Source organism: Mirounga leonina, unplaced genomic scaffold, assembly GCF_011800145.1.
Source record: "Mirounga leonina isolate KUSES-001 unplaced genomic scaffold, KU_Mleo_1.0 Mir_150, whole genome shotgun sequence".
Classification (NCBI taxonomy): domain Eukaryota; kingdom Metazoa; phylum Chordata; class Mammalia; order Carnivora; family Phocidae; genus Mirounga; species Mirounga leonina.
The window spans coordinates 15,818,906-15,838,953 of NW_023270374.1; the positions used below are offsets into that span (position 1 = coordinate 15,818,906).

General features: G+C 39.8%; 1 protein-coding gene across 8 annotated transcripts in view; it reads right to left on the reverse strand.

The window, feature by feature from the left end:
- PLCB4 (phospholipase C beta 4) overlaps positions 1 to 20,048 on the reverse strand; it is a 410,588-nt gene that overhangs the window by 78,890 nt on the left and 311,650 nt on the right. For all 8 annotated transcript variants that reach the window (XM_035005855.1, XM_035005853.1, XM_035005852.1 and 5 more), the window contains 8 exons: positions 18,038 to 18,119; positions 16,545 to 16,645; positions 15,819 to 15,876; positions 8,858 to 8,966; positions 4,537 to 4,747; positions 3,425 to 3,518; positions 1,263 to 1,342; positions 623 to 707 (listed from right to left, as the gene is read on the reverse strand). In XM_035005855.1, the coding sequence (XP_034861746.1) occupies positions 623 to 707; positions 1,263 to 1,342; positions 3,425 to 3,518; positions 4,537 to 4,747; positions 8,858 to 8,966; positions 15,819 to 15,876; positions 16,545 to 16,645; positions 18,038 to 18,119 (820 nt within the window). The remainder of the gene's footprint in view (positions 1 to 622; positions 708 to 1,262; positions 1,343 to 3,424; positions 3,519 to 4,536; positions 4,748 to 8,857; positions 8,967 to 15,818; positions 15,877 to 16,544; positions 16,646 to 18,037; positions 18,120 to 20,048) is intronic.

Here is a 20,048-nt window from a genome sequence, read left to right on the forward strand (position 1 = left end):
GGCCAACATGGGGGTCCATCTCACGACCCCGAGATAATGACCTGAGCCAAAACCAAGAGTCGGACACTCAACCGACTGAGCCACCCAGGCACCCCCAATATTTGTTTTGGAGTTGGGAGCCTGAACTTCAGGCTCCTGTGACTTCAGTTTAGGGGACTTCTCACAGCAATGGGCTCCCATGGGTGCTGAACCCTATGTGCACATTTGATTCACATGGAGGGTTTTTTAAAAACACCATGCTCAGGCCTTACTCAGATCAATTAACTCAGAATTTCTGAGTGGGGCCCTGGCAAAGGTATTTTTAATAGTCCTTGTAGATGATTCTATCATACAATTGTTGAGAACAAATGCTGAGTATAGACTCCTGGCCACTGGGCATTTTATAAAACTTTACAACTGAGATTCAAAAACCATAAAGACCTCGAGACCTTCTAAATTAAATTGAACCAGATGTTTATTTTATGTTTCTCTACACATCTGTCCGAAGCACGAAAGCTTTCCATACCAATGAATTTAAATAAATATGAAGATCTTTAGTCCTCTAGCACTACTTGACCCTTTAGAAATGAATTTCAAAACAAATCCATTCAGGTTAGAAATATGGTTTGCTAAAAATACATACTGGATGTGATTCAAGTGCTTGTTTCAACAGGAGATCCCCAAATAGATCTTCGCAATATTTGGACATCTTGTACTGTTGATATTTGCTGGAGAGAGAGAACACTGGCATTTGTAAATTCAAACATCCATTAACCGTCCAAGAATAAGAAACATCCATTCCTAGGTGATTAAAAACTCCCACTCTGCAAAATCCACGCCTGTCCTCTTGATGCTAGGTGAGATGCTCGGTTACATACCACAGACTTTAACTGGTATAGTTTGAAAAGTAGATTTTACCCCCCAAAATAAGAGCTGGCAAACAATAAAAAATGGCTTTCAAGTTCATCAAGTCTGCTTTCAAATCCACTGCCAAATCTTCCAACTTAGTGGAACTTTGAGCAAGGTGTCCTGATCTCTCACCTTTTAGAGGAAGCATCTCTAAAACACATCAAGATGACTTGTTTTTTTCCCTTTGTATTTTTTTTGGAGGTGGTGGTGGGGGTAGTGATTTGGGGGTTTTTTCCCTCCCTCTTTTTTTTTTTTTTTTTTGCATAAGACCAAGTGTCCTTACCACTTCCCAAAACTATTCAGCTATTTAAAAAGATGAAGAGCAGCAGTGGGGATTGAGTAATAGATACTTCAAGTAGAACGCATCATTATACCTGCAGTGATTTTCAAAGGAGAGAATTACAGGATATTCGGATGTGACAAATGCGGTTTCCTTGATGGCTTGAATAACATCCTTTAAAGACAAAAAAGAGTTAGAAGACCAAAAAAATAAATTAAGTTACCTGAAACCATTCAGAGACTATTAATTTCAGCTTTTCCAAATGTCAGTTCTGGCAATTAAGACCTGGAGAACCCATTCACCTTGATACCTTTACAGGTGGAGTCTCCTTGTGGTTAGACCCAGGCGCAACTAATGGTTAACGACAATTTTTTTCAAAGCTAACTTTGGCTTCTCCAACATTATGGCGCTGTTAACTGGCAAGAAATTTCATCTCAATGGCATGCTGGTTCCTTGCTCAATTACCTGACAAGACAGGTTCAGAGCTCATCTTTCTTGCTGAAAAGCAGGTGAGGTTTTGGCTACATTTCATTAATTCGATGAAGATTCCTGTGACATTTGCAACATCCCTTGTTTCTTATTAGCCTGATGAAAATGGGGGGGAGGAGGTGACGAGGGAGGGTGCTCTCCTTGATCAAGCAACATGTGAGGTTAAACAGGAGGTGTTCTGGATGCCTCTCTCTGAACTGGAAGCTCAGTCATTTGAAACAACCTTTGAATGAGCTGAGCATATCCTTCCCACAGATGGCTGACCTTGCTCTCTGCTTAGCTTTAGAAAGCATGGTTTCAAACTGATGTTTCTACAACCACAGCATCATATTTGGTAAAAATCTCCAAATTCTTACTGGCTTATCGTTAACCACAGGAAAAATTCAGTTAAATTGGAAAAAAAATTTTACAGAAATCTAGGGAAGTCCATTTGAAACCCATCTAATGCCTTGGGTTAGATAATCCTGGAGTATTTTAGTGAGCATCCTTATGGTTAAGTCCTTTATTCTTGCTTAAAGCTTCTTCACAGGTGAAAACTCCTGTGACCTTGATTGTCCACTTGAGTTGATCAAGAATTAAGTCCCTGAGGAAAATTTTGGCTCTGCCCATGGGTTCTCCTTTGCTCACCTCTGAGCTGAGAAGAAATAGCCTTCTTTTCAGTTAAGCTTCCTTATTAGGCTCCTTAATTCTCTAAAGAGGACAACCCTTCCTGTCAGTTTGGTTGGCTGTGCAAACTCATGGCTTCCCACTTGAATATATTCTTGATACTTCTCAGGGAGTATAATTCCTTCTCAGGGAACATAATCTTGAATTCACTGATGCTCAACATTCACCAACATCTGGCTAAGAGAAATGGTATGTGCATGGAGTGTTATGGGTAAAGGGCCTAGGCATCTGTTTTTACAAATACCTCTGGTGACTTCCCACATGTAGGCAGGATTGAGAACCACTGCTCCAGATGTTGCAATAACTATTCCAAATTGCACCAAACTGACAGAGACAGATGTACCTGAATATTGGCCAACCACAGAATTTCATTTTTTGACTTGTCTTTTGGCAGGCTATCATTGGAGCATATTGAGGAGTGTTGTAAGAAACTAACCTTCAAACTGTACATAGAGATCACCAAAAGGCCATTACTGAAATGTCTGTCTGTAAAACTGCAGATGCCTCTCTTTGAGGGTCCTTGGGGAAAAGTCTTCTCTGGCATCAGGACCAGGAAAAACTATGCTTCTTTGGATCAATGGCTCTGTTTCTAGTTTACAGATCTTGTGGATCATCATGTTTCTCTCCTTGCACTAAATTCTAGAAAGTCTGGAGCCCATTTGTGGCATGGCTTGGCAGTTTATAGGACTTCTTATGGAGGATTCATAAACTCTCACCTCACTCACTTAGCTCCTTGCTCTTACAGGCACTATTTATAATCTATTTGATTTTATGCATTCTATTTATCTTTTTACGCCCATTGGAAGTCCTTCAGAAAGAATGCAAAGTAAGCAAGAAAACAGAAGGCTGTTTTTAAAGTAATTAGAGTCTGGGGACTCTGGCAGAGAAACCTCATTATATGGTGCTGTCACCATATGAAAGCAGCAAAGTTAGAAAAAGATGGTGCTATGAAGTGGAGAAAACAGTTTTCTTGACTTTCTCTTCAAAACTGGGGGAAAGGAATATGAAAGCAAAACACTTGAGAAAATGAATAACCTGTTTTCTCCACTCCATCTATCTCTATGATAGTCTGGAAAAGACTATGGCTATTTTGAAACTTACCTTAAAAAGGATATCTGTACACATTGCTTTTCCATGAGTTATTATTGGTTCTTGGTCTTCACCTTTTCCATCCCAACAGTCAAGTTCAACACATCTAGGCACACAGTGAAATTACAATATTGAACCCTTATAATAAAATAGTGTGTGTGTGCAAATTAAAAGAAGACACATCAAAATAAGTTGTTTTCTTAAAGAAGTAGAACATGGACTGAGTTAAGTAACATGATTATTTCATGGAGTATTAGGCCAAAATCACATTATATTCTTTATCACGCTGGTGTCATCAAAAAGGAACTGTCAGAGATTAAGACAGACTTAGGAGATACAACCACCAGTGAAGTTCTGGCTGAAATTCCAGTCATGACAAAGGTACAATGAAGGACAATTTGGGGACAAATGGGAACATCTGAATACGGGCTGGGTTTTAGATGATGTTAAAGAACAATTTTTAAAATTTTGTTAGGTGAAATGATGTAACTTCGGCCATAAAAGAAAATGTTCTCATTGTGTCAAGTATTCAGAGACAGAAGTAGTGATGTCATTTCCTTAGTGTCTCTCCATACACAAAAAATAGTGAGTTATTAAAAAGTAAGGTATGGTTAATGGTAACCAAGAAAAAATATCATCATGTAACTACATTTCTTATTTTTCACTTTCAGCATTTTTTCCATATTTTAAACCTCAAATATTTGCCTATTTCCATAGAAGAAAAACCATTTTCAATAATCTTTATTCTCAGAGAATGGCATTTTAGAACTTTTAACATTAAGTAGAGCTAAATTTGCAAATGTTTCAGACCAATAAGAAACTTAGCATGACTTCTTGAAAAAAATTTTTTTGCAATTTTGATCAAAAGGGGATGATAATTAAAATTTACAGTAAAAAATGTCTTTTGGCCCAAAGGAGGATTCTAGAACTTTCTGGAGCAGAGATTTTCTTTTTCAAGGTTATATGACCAGGATAATCAATTAAAGGGAAGGAAAAAGGTCTTTTTCATTCTGAATACTGCGTCCTATTTTTTTTTTTTTTTTTTTTTTTTAGAGAAAGGTCAATTAAATTGAAGGGCATCATAAAAATAAAAAAAAAAAAAAAAGCTGTCCTGAGTTTCTGACCTGCAACCAGCCAGGAGAACCTGTCTGTACATTTCTACTGAAGATTTCCCGCCAAACTGTCGGCCCGTGAGATAGGTATTATGGGAAGAACTGATGAAGTAGTGGGCCAGAGGATGGTCCATTTCTTGGTAAAGTTCTAAACGATCCAGGAAGACTGGGGCATTTTCATCTGACATCAGATATCTGCAAAACCCATCACTTGATATGAGGCCTAAGGGAAAAAAAGAACAGCTAGTAGACATGTGGCTCGGAAGATACACCTCTCACGTTTTTCTTCTTGAAAATTGAGGCAACTTAATCAAGAGTAAAAACTTCTCATTCTCGTTCCCAAGGACCTTCATCCTTCAGAACTTGAACAAAATAAGAGCTGCACATTACAAGTAACCTAATGCATTCCAAAAGACAGGTGGTGTTCTGCTTTTGTAAGTAGGATGGCAGAAGCACACGATTCCCTGAGCTCAGAAGTGCAGCCCCAGGAGCCGTGGTGACCAGGGGTCAAGGGGACCTTCATCAGTTCCATTTCTACCACTCGCTCCTTATGTTCTTGGGTCTCAACCTCCTCTTATGTCAAATGGGGGGAAATCCTGGCCACATCTGCTTTCCAGGACTGTCATAAATGGTAAAGAAGAATACATACGAGAGGGGCTCTTAAAATAGTGGAAAACAGGGGTGCCTGGGTGGCTCAGCTGGTTAAGTATTTGATTCTTGATCTCAGCTCAGGTCTTGATCTCAGGATTATGAGTTCAAGCCCCACGTTGGGCTCAAGTGGAAAACCTGCAACTGTAGGGCACTATTGTTCTCACTGGATCAGAGAAGGGATGAGCAGCCTCTCTGGGTTTCAACAATTCATTTCTCCTCTTTTATCTATGAAACAGGGTGTGGGACTGGTGAGAAGAGTATTCAGTTATCACTGAAATGTGGCTCCTTTCTGACACAGGGCAGGTCCCCCGTGGTCTCAGAAAAAGCGATCAACATTTCTACATCTCTTACCCTGTCAACCATTGACCATCTCAGCTTTTTGTTTTTATTTAAGCATTGGCAAGTTATAAACTGATTTCAAGCTTATAAAAAAGTACAGATGATATAGCATAATAAATAACTATGGGCCCACACCACAGCTTTGTAACATTTTACCTTATTTTTTTACATTTTTCAGAGGAATACGTAATTACAGATGCCTTTGCAGCACCCTGTGCTCCCACCCTCCATCCTACTGCATGCAGTCCCTCTTTCTACTCCCTTTTAGACAACCACTCCCAACTTTTTGTATTGAACATTCTCAAAACAGCTTTGTAACTCCACTACATACGCCTTTAACCAAATAGGCAGTTGTATTTAAAAGCTTATATAGAAGATATTCCACTATTTGCATATGCAACTTGCTATTTTTACATTTTCTTAGAACTTATTCAGTTCGTATAAATAGCTTTTGGTCATTTATTTTTCCCTGAATAATGTACAGTAGTATGTGTAGTGGCAGTACATAGGATTGTAGAATGTAGAGTAGATCCATGTATGAATATACCCATTTATTGTCAACGATTCTGTTGATGGGTATTTAGGTAATTTCTAATTATAAATAAACATACTACAATAAAAATCTGTGTACCTATCTCCTTGGGCACACACATCCGTTCTAAGAGCAAGTACTTTTTAAGGCACTGGGACAGATGGAGTGATGGGAGAAACAGACACGCCCAGCCTTCATGAAACGTATTATGAGAAAGAGAACAAATAAATTAGCAAATAAATATAAGTATAATGTAATATCATGCAAGTGCTAGAAGGAAATAGAAAGCGGGGAATGAAGGTGATCAAGGATGACCAGGATGCTGTGTTAGATACGTGGCCAGCAAAAGCCCTTCTGAGGAGGTCACATTCACGAATAGGTAGCAAGCCACATGCAATCTGGGGAATCATCCCAGGTAGAAGGATCAGCAAGTGCAAAGGCCTTGATGCAGGAGTGTGTGACTGAGGGGAAAGGTAGTTAGAAATGAGGCTGGAGAGGAAGCCAAAAGCTACATCAGTTAGACTGAAGTCTTTGCTAAGTACTGTGGATTTTACTCTAAATGTGTTGGGAAGCCTTTGGAGGGTTCTGAAGAGTGGAATAACATGATTAGATTTAGTTTTTAAAGGTTTAGTCTGGCTGCTGTGTGGAGCATAAACTGTAGAGCACTGAGTAGAAAGAAGACGACTAGTTAAAAGTCAACTGGCATCGTCCAGGAAGACATGATGTAGGCCTGGAGAGTCCGATGAAGGTAGAGATGGCGAGAAGTGATTTATTCAGGAATTATTGAGGATAGATCTGGTAGGTTTTGCTGATGGATCAGAAGTGATGTGAAAGAACGAAAGCAAGGAAGATTCCAAGAGTTTTGGCTTGAAATCTGGGTGAACCATGGTACCATTTTCCAGGCTGAGAAGGGGACAGGCCTACGGGCAGGGAAAATCAAAACATGTTGTACACATACATTCGAAATGCCCATTCAGTATCCAAATGGAGAATTCTACCACAGGTCTATAGTTGAAATTAGAGCTTAGGAGTGGAGAATTTGAAAGTCGTGTGTAGAAAGAAATGTAAAAGCACTGACTTGGGTGAGGGCACTTCCTCTGACATCCAGAGCTGGGAACGAGATGGGAGATGCTACCTACATACCTGGAGGTGGAAAGGCTGGGCTGTAGGAGGGGCATATTTTCCACTCTACCAATTATTGCCAAACTATTCAAAAAGGTGGTTGTTTGTACCAATTTATGCTTTTCCCAGAAGTTTATAACGCCTTTTGCACCACATTCTCACCCATACTTAAGAATGGCAGACTTTAAAATTTCTGTCATTTGTGAAATGGTGAAGCTATGATTTTTATATGTGTCAATGTAATTTCATAGACTTTAGGACCTGGAAGGACTTTGAAAATAATGAGAGAGACACCTCTATCCTAACATTTATCATACTGCCAAGGAACTGCTGAGCCTTGTCCTTCAACAGATCACAACTGCCTTACTTGTTTTTGAATCCCCAACATCTGGCACATTGCTTGGCACCCAGTCAGCCCTCTATAAACTTTAAGAAATGAAAGTAGGGGAGCGAAATACTAGTTGAATGACTGTAAGGGCTCCACCAGGTTACAAGCAGGGAAACCAAAGCCCAGGAAGAGAGTCCCTTGCTCAAGGTCACACAGTGACAGGGGAGCAACAAGAATCCAATCAAATAGTGCTATATTATCTATCAAGCCACCCTTCCCTTCACTTTAATCCCATGCAATGGAGAATAAATAGTAATACTCAGAGTGTTGGTAGAAAGGTAAATAAGGAAGCACTCTTGCTGAAAGGAGGTATTCGGGGCCCTAGCAGGAAGTGTAAGTGTATGTCTTTTTGACTTGGAAAAATATCAGGGGTGGGTCATGTGTTGTGGTGGGCCAGCATGCATATACACGGGTTCTATGTGGGTCCAGAGATTATACAAACCTTTCAGTCACATTCACTGAGATACAAAGCAAAAAGAACTCAGAAACTGGAGGCCCTAATGCCCAGGGGCACATTGGAGAGATAGAACTTGAACCTGAATCTCCCTTCAACTCTCTACTGGGACACAAGGCTGAGGCTGGAGCTCAGGTAGCTCTTTTCTCAGGACTTCCTGTCCAATTATGGTAGCATCACCTCTCCCATCCTTTGCAGGAGCCTCCCACTGCTATAAGACTGATCTTCAGTTCCCTCTCCATGCCTTTTCTTTGTCAAATATTGGAATGGACAGCACACTGTTTCCAATGTTTCATTGAAAGAGGCAAATGTTCAGAAACCCCAATAATTTGCTAAATTGATTCTTGAGCATTTAATTTCCTATCAGTTGCATTTGTATTCCATAACAGAGGTCTAATGATGGGAAGGCTCATCAAATCATGTATTAAAATTTACATGGCTTGGCAAAACAAAAGGGAGAAAAAGAAGGTATAAACTTTTATAAGATGTGAAATTCCTTCCAAGATTGCAAACAGACACTGTATGGGCATTTTTGCAGTTTGAGCATTAGGCAATACTAAAGATCGAATGTAAGAGAGGACAATGGGGAAAATATCACTACCATGTGTTTAATAATGTAGTAAACTTACATTATACCTCAGGCAGCATGGGCAAATTCTGATGTAAGGTAAAATTTATACTAACTTAGAACAGGGAAAAAAAAAATCAGTCCATTAAAAATCCTTGGCTCTAGGGAGCTCCAAAGCATTTAAAGATGTCTTTAACTAAAAATCCAAGAATGTTTAAAGCTGCATATAGTCTTGCTTTTTCTTTAATAAAGAAAATTATCTTTTTTCACTTTTATTACCTTTTTTCTTCAAATCTTCATCAGGCTCATACATCTCGATGATCTGCATCGCCCTTTTAGCATCATAAAATGGGAATAAAATTTCATTCAGTCGAGGGTCTCGCTGATGCTATGATGAGAAAATAACCCCATTTAGGTTGACATTTCTCACCCTTGGGGCATTACACATCACTAAAGTACATAATTTCTAAAATAAGATATATTGAGAATATCACATTTACAGTTACAAAGATAGGATTTCACTGTCCTACTGTCTTTCTCCCTAAAATATACTTCAAAAAAGTCCAACTTTGGGAATGCTTTGGTTTCCCTCACTGAACTAGAAAGAGAATACAGAATATATATATATATATATATATATATACACACACACACAGACATATATTTTCCCTCAAAAGCTAAAGGATACATAAAATGGTGTGCATGTCAATTGTACTATCTTCTAGTCCCCATACCCCAGGTGAGAGATTTGGCATAAATATCTATAAAAAGTGAGGTCAAAAATCTTTGGGGAAAAAAAAGGAAAAACAAAAGCAAAAACTAAAAAAACCCTCCAAAAAACCCAAATAACTCAAATAGTTAATATACTAACTTAGGTGCCGAAAAAGAAAAACAATAGTAACAACAACAACAACAAAAATCCCTAAGGTTAAAACAGGCAAACATCGTTTCATTTTCGTTATATATTTTTTTACATAAAGAAAAGATTTCTTGGGCAGTCTGCAAACTTCATTTTCTTGAGTAAATATTTATCAAATCAGTCATAATAATGATGACAATTAATCGGCACAAGGATATGTATCAATTATTGACAATATGAAAATCTGTATTTGAATTATCAGTAGTTCAGAAAGTCTTTTTCACTATGAACTAGAACTGGGTTTGCCCTGAGGAAATTCTCTGGGCAAGGGGAGTCCATGAATGATTAAGGCACTTAGGAAGCTGGTGATGCCAGTCTTTAAAAATCAGCACCTGGATGCTCATGGTACTACAGGAGGCACCAGGAACAATGCTATTTCTGCAGTTCTGTCACCCAAACTTCACAGCAGTGGTGAAAAAACTCCAATTTACTGACTCAGCTACAATTTTCTGTATGTGTGTGTGTTGTGCATGTCTCTGCGTGTGTGTGTGTGTGTGTGTCTATATATGGAGGCAGTGGGTCCGTGAAACTTCCTTAATGTTCACCGTGAATTGGACCCTGGTCATTCATCAAATCTATAACTTCTATGGAAATCATGGCAGAGAAGCAGATGTGAGCAAAACCTGGTCAATGGGTAGAACCTTGGTGACAACTCTTTACCCAAATATATGCACAGACATTGAAAAACAGCACTGAGAAGTTGTTTGAGAAACAATTGTTAAAGGTTCATATGGATTTCCCTTCCCCATTTGTTCTGAGATGAAAGTTTGAAAAGTGGGTAACACAGAATGAATGCCTTTGGCCAACGCAACACGCACAATGTAATTTCCTCAAGCACTTGTGGCCTAGCCTATTCTGGTCCTCCCACCTCTTTGCCCAGGTAAGAGTGTTAACTCATAAGGAATCGGTATCTTTTGGTCAGTTTATCCCAATGAAGCATGCTTCTGTTGTAATCTAAGAAATTACAGCTCACAACAGCTCACGTCCATGCATGTGCAAGAGCAGAAACTGTTATATTAACAACAGGCCTTGAAACCATAAAAAACAAAACTCATGGGGTACGCAGAGAGAAACTGTGAGGTGGACCATGGAAGGCCAGGCACATGAAGGCATGCTACAATCTTATTTATGAAATGGATGGGCATCATGCAACTCTAGAGACCGCTATTCAAGGGCATGACAAGCACCACCCCTCTGGTGAGAAGGCATCGTTTTAAAAACAAACAAATAAACGAACAGAAAACTCTCTCTAGTCACATTTCCTCCTCCATCTCCATAAAATACTATCACGGAAGAAGATGGATATGGGAGGAAAAGGTCCTTTTTAGACCCCATTGCAGTTATTTTCACAGTTGGCCACTATATTTCACTTCCTTATTAAAAGTAGGCTTTTTGATTTAAAGATATGCTCATTGGTAAGAATTCTGGGCTCATGGAGATGATGGGGCAAATCCATATGAATTAAAAAAGTGAGAAAAAGAAGAGATTAAGCTGCAGGGGAGAGAAGAGATTAAATTAGGTAAAGGAGGGGGAACCCAGACGCTCCTATGTGCTCTTTATATGCATACCTATGCATATGAGCCTGGTGTGACTTATAATGTGATCTGTTGATGGCAGCATGGCATCTCCCACATCTGGGAGTTAAAATGCAGATTCTCAGGCCCCACCAAAGACCTAGCAGATCTGATTCTCTGGGGAGGAACCCATGAATCTGTGTTTTGAAAAGCTTTCCAGGTGACTCAAGTTTAAGCAACACTGCTCTAACATGTAAAAGTATGCCTTTTAACATCCTTGTATTATCAGTTATATAAAAAACAAATCAACCTAAAAACCTAAGCCCTGCAAGGACAGAATGCTAAATGTTTGAGATGTCCTCCTAATTAAAGCCCATTAAAATTCAGTCCCAGGGCACGACAGTCACTAGAACATCCTGCCTATCAGAAGCAAAAGCCGAGAAACCAAGCCCTAAAATGAATGCATCATAATTCCCTAACTGTACATTTACAGCAAATAAGCATTAAAAGTAGACAGTATGAAACTGCATTTGCCTTTGCATCACTCCACCAGATAACATAACCTTTGCTTCACTAAAACTTTCATGTTTCAAAAAGGAAGCATGGTGCACTCTGGATAGTCCGAAGGCAAGGAAGCAGATGATAAGATTTGCATCAGAGTCACAAAACTGTAATTTTTATATGAAACAACAAAGAGGAAAAAGATCACTTCCAGGTGACCTCAGAGTAATAAGGTTGCAGAAGAATCCCACACAGATGTAAGCACAGCGGGACAAACGTTTCAGAACTCTGAGGGATCACTGGTTTTCCGTGGGGATTTGGGGAAGCAATGTGCCTACGACAATCACCTCTGGATGTCCAGAGCTTTGTAAAGTGAGATCTAACCAGCTTCCGAAAATAGGTCACAGAACCGTGCCCACGTGCATGAGGAGAGAGTGGTCATTGCTCCATTATTATGTCCTAACTCTTACTGAGAAAAGGTAGCAACTGGCTTTAACCCAAGCAGCACTGAGAGAGATAGATGTTGACAGAAAATATTCAGAAGAAATATAAAGAAGATAAAGGAATAATTTGCAAGAGTAGGCTTACCCGTAAGACTAAACACCTCCTTCTCTTTCTGTGTCTATGTATTAAACAATAAAGATACTATAAATGGAAAGTGATCACAGGCCCTTTCCTACACAACTGCAAAATAAAATAAATAAACATGTCTAGCCCTAACGTGATCGTATAATGTGTGTGAAGCAGGAGGAGAGATCACTGGCAACAAGAAAATAAAGCTAATTCTGGAAAATTGTGGTCATCTAAGACCTTTTCCCTCTTTTTCTCATCTTGATCTCTCTCTCCAGCCCTCCATGCATCTCCTGATTCTGTAGGCCCTCCCCCTCAGTTATCATCTTTGTGAGAGAATAAAGGTAAAACTGAAATCAATTTGGCTTCTCATTGGAAATGCGGAAAGATAGGTGAAATTAACTAAAGCCCAGGGACATTAATTAGCCCCAACACAGATAGAGAACGGAGTTGGAAGCAGTATCTAACCACATGGCAGCTCACAGTGAGCACCTTTACTGGCTCTCCCAGACTCTGGTTTATTATTTTCAGAAAGCAGGAAGAAGAGAAGTTTCTCTTGGTTCACTGATGGGAGCAAGAAGCATAGCTGTGGCAAAATTTTAGGATCTGAGTGGTGGATTTCTATGACTAAATCCATTATGGAGAATAACAGAAGATATATGATACTCTCACATTCTTCCCGTCCATACTAAGCATTCCAAAGAGGAATCCAGGTAATCCACTAGGACAGTGCTTCACAAACTTTAATGTGCAGACCAATCACCTGCAGATGTTGTTAAATGCAGATTTCAAGTCAGTAGGTCTGGGGTGGAACCCAAGATTCTGTAATTCTAACAAGCTCCCACAGGATGCTGCTGCTGATGGTCCATGGATCACGCTTTGAGGAGAGACTGAGAAGCAGATGAGAAGCAGGTCTAAAGCTACTAGTGAAAAGCTAGTAAGTGTTGATGACATGGATAGGGAGGAGGTGGGACAAACCCCTCTACGGTGACCAAGATAGTAAATGGCCAGTAGTCTCTCCTCTCATTCCAGCTTCCTGGAGATAGACATGAGTACACTGAACATAAAATTTCATCTGAAGAATAAAAGGATTTACAAGCTGGAAAGTGGTGGGAGGCAGCATGACTTTTTTTCCCTATTACTTGTTCTAATTGGTTAATGCTGGTATACATGCATCTGTTGATTTTTTGCTTTGTCAATCATTTCTCTGGTTATTTTGCTGAACTCTCATTCAAGGAGTTTTTCAGTTGATAATTTTTGATAGGGTACTGAATCATCATCTTCAAACGATGAGTAGGACTCTGTCCTTTTGTATTCATGAGACTCTTTATTTTTCCTATCTTATCACATAATCTGGGGCTTCTAACACAGTGTTGAATTTTGGCTTGTTGACACTATGTAGCTAAGGCATTTTGAAAATGTTTAGATCTAAGCTTTTGGAGCCATAGACTCCTACACTGCAATGCCTGCATTCTTCTCGAGTGAATGCTATCTCCTTTCATTATGGGTTTCGAAGGTGTTCTGCCTACAGGGTGCTTCTGATTTTGGAGAGAGGAGAAGAGCCACTATAGGACTCAAAAGAAGGTTACAAGGAGCTGGCAGAATGTTTTCTAAGTTTGACAGATTTCTTCAAGGATACATTCAGATTGCTATCTAGTTTTTCCAGTTCAGTTTGCTAGGAGAGAAAAGGACGAGATTTGGGCACTTCGATTAAAAACAAAGGCTGTACACTTTCCTGGACCATCTTGTAGTCTCTATGATCTAAAGAAATCAAGAATCACACGGAGTCCATGTGTCCCACCCCAAAAGTAAAGATGCTTCCTTATCATGAATGAGAAGCCACGCAGAAGAAAACATAAAAACAAATGAGTGCTATTGGCCACCGTGATAGTGATATATAAAAGCTTATCAAATAATAAGTATTTGAAGAAAGAATTTGGATGGCAGAGCCAGAAAGCATGGGTGATCATATCTTTTAAAAATTAAATGTTATGTCTTAGACTCATAAAAATGAGAAGCGATGACTGGGTAGGCTTACAAAAACAACCCATACGAGGAAAGGCGTGAGATAAAGAGCCCATGAATACCACACTATCCTCAAGACTTCAGAATTGTTTCTTTATTGTCATGGTGACACACATAGTAAGGTGTCTGTCATATTTCATAGATGCCTGGATGCCAGCTTCATCTCAGAATGCGCAAGAGACCTTGTTTCTAGGAAGTAGCAAACCAACGATAGAGCTTTTCTCCGTGCCTCCCAACGGTCTTCCCTCTTTAGCCAAAAGCAAGACTTTCCTGCCCATCTCACCAAAACTTAAGATGAGTGGGAGTGACCCAAAGTGCATGAAGAAGCTGAAGGAAATAAAACAATAAATCTTAAAAATAAAGCAGAAGAAGGGGAAGGAGTTAAAGGAAACAAAGCAAGGCAACTTAACTTCTGAGTAACGTGGCACAGGAATGTGGATAATATCTGGGTAAAGATTCTAAACATAGTATTCGCATGACCAAAAACTAGTGGGGTGGAAAAACTTGCAATGTTTTCAAGTAAAATAAATATTGCATTGCACTGAAAGGCTTATTAAAAGTGGAGGCAACTGTGCTGATAAATGGAGTAGCTATTCTTCCTGGCACAAGGGCTTTTAGGCTCTGGTTATCATAGTTCTGTCGGGGCAACCCTACCAGCTGGGAGCCACTGAGCCCTAACAGGGCAGAAGCCCTTTGGCAAAGATGTGATTTGTCTCCACAAACTGGCAAATCACAGTCTGCCTGTTGCCTGTTCTTTGGGTCAATACTTCATGTCTGGCATGATACTCTCTCTTCAAATATTTTCTCTTTATATGGTATAATGGTTAAATTATATTAAAAAATTGTTTTGAAACAAAAATATATTGTCCATTCCATTAATGTGCTAGGAAAAAAAAGTACATTTTCCATTTTGGATGAGCAAGAGCTTCAATGGGTTTCACTGAACAGTACATTCTTTTGTACATACAAAGAAAAAAAAAGTTAATTTTAGTTGTAACAAAAGTTGCAACCTTTATGTGTTTCAAAATATTTTTTGCTTGTGCTTCAGCAAATGTTGTCAACCAGTGTTGGTTGTTGAGTGAATCATATTCTAAAATGAGCCCTAAGCTTGTTATAAAAATAAAATCTAAAAATTTGACCTGCAATCTAATTGGCCTAATATATACTATATTTTCACCCAGGAACTCCACTGTTGTGCTCGTTGTCAAAATAATCTCTTGGAACCTACATATCGTTCTTACATGCAATCCATTAAAAGACAAAAATAAAGCTTTCCAGTCCATGCAAAGGTATGAGAAAAAGTTAGCAATGGAGAATCCAACTACAGTGTGGTAATTTCAATCCATTCTCTATTTAATGAGATCAACAGGAGAAAAAAAAAAAGTACCTTAAATATCATCTTGCAAAAACATAGACACATTTAATTAAATGAATATATTATAAAATTCACACGCACACACAGAACCAGAGCTATACATCACAGCAAGAAAACCAACAAAAAAAAGCAGTGTGCAAAGCCAACGTGTAGGAAGTGCATAAACACCCAGAAGCAGCAGCTGATTTTTGCACCTGGTAAAGAAAGCCATATGGAAAGATCAGCAGGTCAGAAGCAAAGCGAATAGGGCGTATGATGCGGGCATGCAATGGGGACACTGGAGGAGGCAAGCCACTGCACACAGACTTTATGGAGTTAATGTATGAAAAAGCTTACTTCATTTAGAAAGCTCACTAATTGGTCTACCGTTAAATAATCAGTTTTGTCTCCATTGCTGAAAAGAAATTTATTAGAAAAAGTAAGTTTTTGTATATGATGCTACAGTAGGTACGATTTACATGTTGACATTTGTTGATGATAATTCTAAACTTATTTCTAACCCTGAAGTAGTGGTGCATTCTTAAAATGGCCAGAGACTGGTTGTAAGAACAAAAAAAAAAAAAAAAAAGAAGAAAAAGAAAAAGAAAAAAAGCAACAACCCAACAACAAGAGAAAGAAAACACTCCCACTAGCTCACAGAAAATGTCTGCAATTCTTCTGTTTAGTATTATTGAAAACCGTTATTTTAAAAACAACATGTAAGTCATCCATTTGAAATAACTAGAATGAATGAACTTTTCAACAACATAATAACATTCCAAATCGAATCTAGTTAGTTCACATAATGGGTTAATACCTAAAGGAGCAGGTTAAAATTGTAGGTAGTTAGTAAAGCCAATGCAAGGGGGGGGAAAATCGTTCCAGGTGCTGCCATTAATTTTTGTAAAAGTTTCTCAAAAACTCAGAGTGAACTTTTACAGTGATAAACTAAGGGGTGAAAATGTAACCCTAGCTACATAATCCTAGAGACTCTCAAGATACTATATTAGAACATTACCACAAAAAATGTTTTAAAAATCTAAAGGGACAAGAATGTGACATTTTCTCATAAGTAGAACTTACATTTTTTTAAAAAGATCCTCTATATCTGTCCGAGGACAAATCTTTTGTGTCAGTTCATAGAACTTTTCATAAGTAAATGCCGTAGGCTCAATTTCATCATTCTGTAAAGAACAAATGAGTGTCATAACTCATGCAACATCTTTCTCCTTGGAGGGGAAGAATCTATCTACAGGATCATGAAGTACAGCAATGACCACCTTGGATTCCCAGGGCCTCAATCTCTGATTCTTACTGAGAGAAGCCAGACGGCCAATCCCAGCTGTGGTCAGGCCGTCCTGCCAGCACCCGGCATGTGTAAATGGGTGTTTCTGGTTACCATGGGCAGCCATAACTTGTGTGTTCAAACACTGACTACAGCTGGGCTCGCTCTGGGAAACACCCCATAAAACAAATATAAAGGAACATTTCCTCTTTCTCTCCTTGATGGAGAAAAGCAAGTGCCTGCCTAAAGGATGCTGAAAAAATCAAACCAAGTGTTTACTTATGTTTATCTTGTGAATTTTCACAAGACCACATGAAGGGGCTCAGGACAACCATATAAAATTTTACTTTTCATCCTGAAGTTTGTATTTCAAATTGGATTTGTTAAAGTAGTAACAGGCTAAAATCTTTCTTGCAGTCAATAAATTAGTTTCAATTATTCTAAATCCAAAGGGCCAGGAACACAAATGGTTTGTGAGGGAGGGGTGCTTTATAAAATACTCCACAGCCATCTTGAAGAACTGGATTTATTAGTCAATTATTCAGGCTGACATTGTGCTTGGTCAAGGCAATGCAGATGGGCTTCTCTAATAAGCCTTCTGGGGGCGCGTGGGTGGCTCAGTCAGTTGGGCATCCGACTCTTTTTTTTTTTAAGATTTTATTTATTCATATAAACAGAGAGAGAGAGCGTGCACAGAAGCAGGGGGAGAGGCAGAGGGTGAGGGAGACTCCCTGCTGAGCTGGGAGCCCAACATGGGGCTCGACCCCAGGACCTGGAGATCATGACCTGAGCCGAAGGCAGGTGCTTAACCATCTTAGCCACCCAGGTGCCCTGGGCACCCGACTCTTGACTTGGGCCCAGATCATGACCTCAGGGTCTTGGGATCGAGTCCAGCGTCTGGCTTTGCACTGGGCGTGGAGCCTGCTTGAGATTCTCTCTCTCCCCCTCTGTGTGCCAACCCCCTCCCCACTCTCTCTCTCAGAAAATAAAATAAAATAAGCTTTCCACAAGCTGTGTAAAAGAGCAGACTGGCTGTCATTTCCTTTTCTTAATAGAGTTGATAAAAACATTTTGAAGTACACTATTTGAATTTGAAAACATTTAGTTTAAAATGCCCAGAAAACAAAAGGCAGGCAGGCGGGCAGAAGGGAAAGTTACTTGTACTTGATGTGACTATAACCAGTTTTGAATCTAAATGACATCAGTTGAACATAGATAAGCTGGCTTATTTCATATGAGAACATAAATAGACAAAATCGTTTTAGAAACACATGATTAAATGAATAAATACCTTTCCACTGGGAAGACCTAACTCCTTGAGTGCTTGAAAGATCACCTTTTCTGTTTTCCCCGATGCAAAAGTTCTAGTAATACTAGGGCAGAAAAGAAGGGGGGGAAAAAAAAGTCACGTTTTGTTAATTCTGTTTTCTATGAGGCAAAAATCCAAGCGATACTCAGGACTGTAGGATGGCAGGGGGAGAAGGGGAAGGAAAATACATTTAGTTTTTATTTTTAGGTATTTTTCACTTCCCTAACTAGCTCCTGCAATATCCCTTTGGTTACACTTCCGAGGCAACTTGATTCTCAGATGGGTGTCCCCCTGGGTGCTTGGGAACCCCAGAAGCTGTGGAGATACATACTGGTGGACCAAAACAATGAGAAATTTTGATCCTACCAAATAACTTTCTCAGGAAAAAGGCATGTGCTAGATGGGACAGGTCTAGAATAAAACCTCATGTTGATACTATCTAGGCTTGGGGTAGAAAAATAGGCTCCACAGAATTCAGCCTCTGCCTGGATGGCCCTTATACCTTGCTTTCAAACTTACCACAGCTGAGATGCACTATCAGATATGTTTTTAAAATTTTTTAAAGATCTTATTTATTTATTTAAGCAGGGGGGAGCACCAGCAAGGGATGGGGAGGGGTAGAGGCAGAGAGAGAAGCAGACTCTGTGCTGAGCCAGGAACCCGCCACAAGGCTGGATCCCAGGATCCTGAGATCATGATCTGAGCCTAAGTCAGATGCTTAACCTGAGCCACCCAGGTGGCCTTACATTTTTTTTTTGAGCTGAGTAAGCACCCTCGAGCCACTCTGAATACCAGCTGCCTCAAGGATTAGGAAGTTTACTGAGAAAGGGATAGGTGTGGTGGGGAGGGGAGACAGGGAAACACTTGTTCAGTGTTGCAGTAGAATCTTGGTACTACCCTGATACATGGTATTTCTGAATAATGATTCGCCCTTTAGCACGTATGGTGTACATCGAGACTAGTAAAATGAGCAACACCTTAATGAGCCTGTTTCCTCTTCTGATAAATACATTGGCGACACTCAGAATGACCTATTGAGGATGGGAGCGGGTACCCTAGAATTCATGTTTGGCTCTGAGCCATGCCTTAGCCAACCAAAGGAGTCTTCATTCATGCTGTGGCTGGAAGCCCAGGGAATCTGTCACCATAATAACTAAAACTCTAATTTCAGAAGTCCAGCCTTGACGTGAGGGTACAGCCATTTCATCTGGCAAGCTTGGTTTTGGAATGCCTTCTCTGTGAGCACAAGGGGCTTTGTAACAGCACCTCCCCATGCCCAACCCTGTCACGCACTCTTCCATTCACGCTAAGTGGAAGCCACATCCCAATGTAAGCACTGAGAGCCAATTATTCTTGATGAGTGGGAGAAAGCACCTCTTCAAGTGCACAGCACAACTTTCCAAAATAGACTGGGGAGAACTAACTTTAGGTAAAGGAATTGTTACGTGCTCCTTCAAAGCTTTATTGTTTCATACTTGGTCCAAGAATACTGCAAGAAGTTCATTTTTAAGAGCGCTTCACACAGCTGCATTCAACTCCACAGTGGCCCACGGATTCTCTTCAACACATCTACAGACATGGTAGAGCGTATGTATTTGGCATCAAGTAAACTGGTTTCTAGGGTAGACGGTGTTATGCCCGCATCTTCCCACTTCCCTAGAGTTCATGGAATTTGTATACACTAAATTGGGTTGAGAAGCAATTTATTGGACCTTTATAAAATAGGGGAAAGTAGCTATTCAGTGTTCTTTTAAAAAAAAAAATTAGGTGTTAATGTGAGAGGTACAGGCAACAGCATCCCCACATTTGGGATGCCTGCAGAAGGAAACTGTTTGCCTCCAATCTCAGTGAACTTGAGCTTCGGGTAGGTTTGGATAGGCATGAACAATGAGAAGAGAACGGACCGATGTGGTCGTGAACCCCGTAGCGGGCACAGGGCCTGAGCCTTTCTGGTGAAACAGAACCTGGGTGTGGGGTGGAGGGAGGGAAGGGC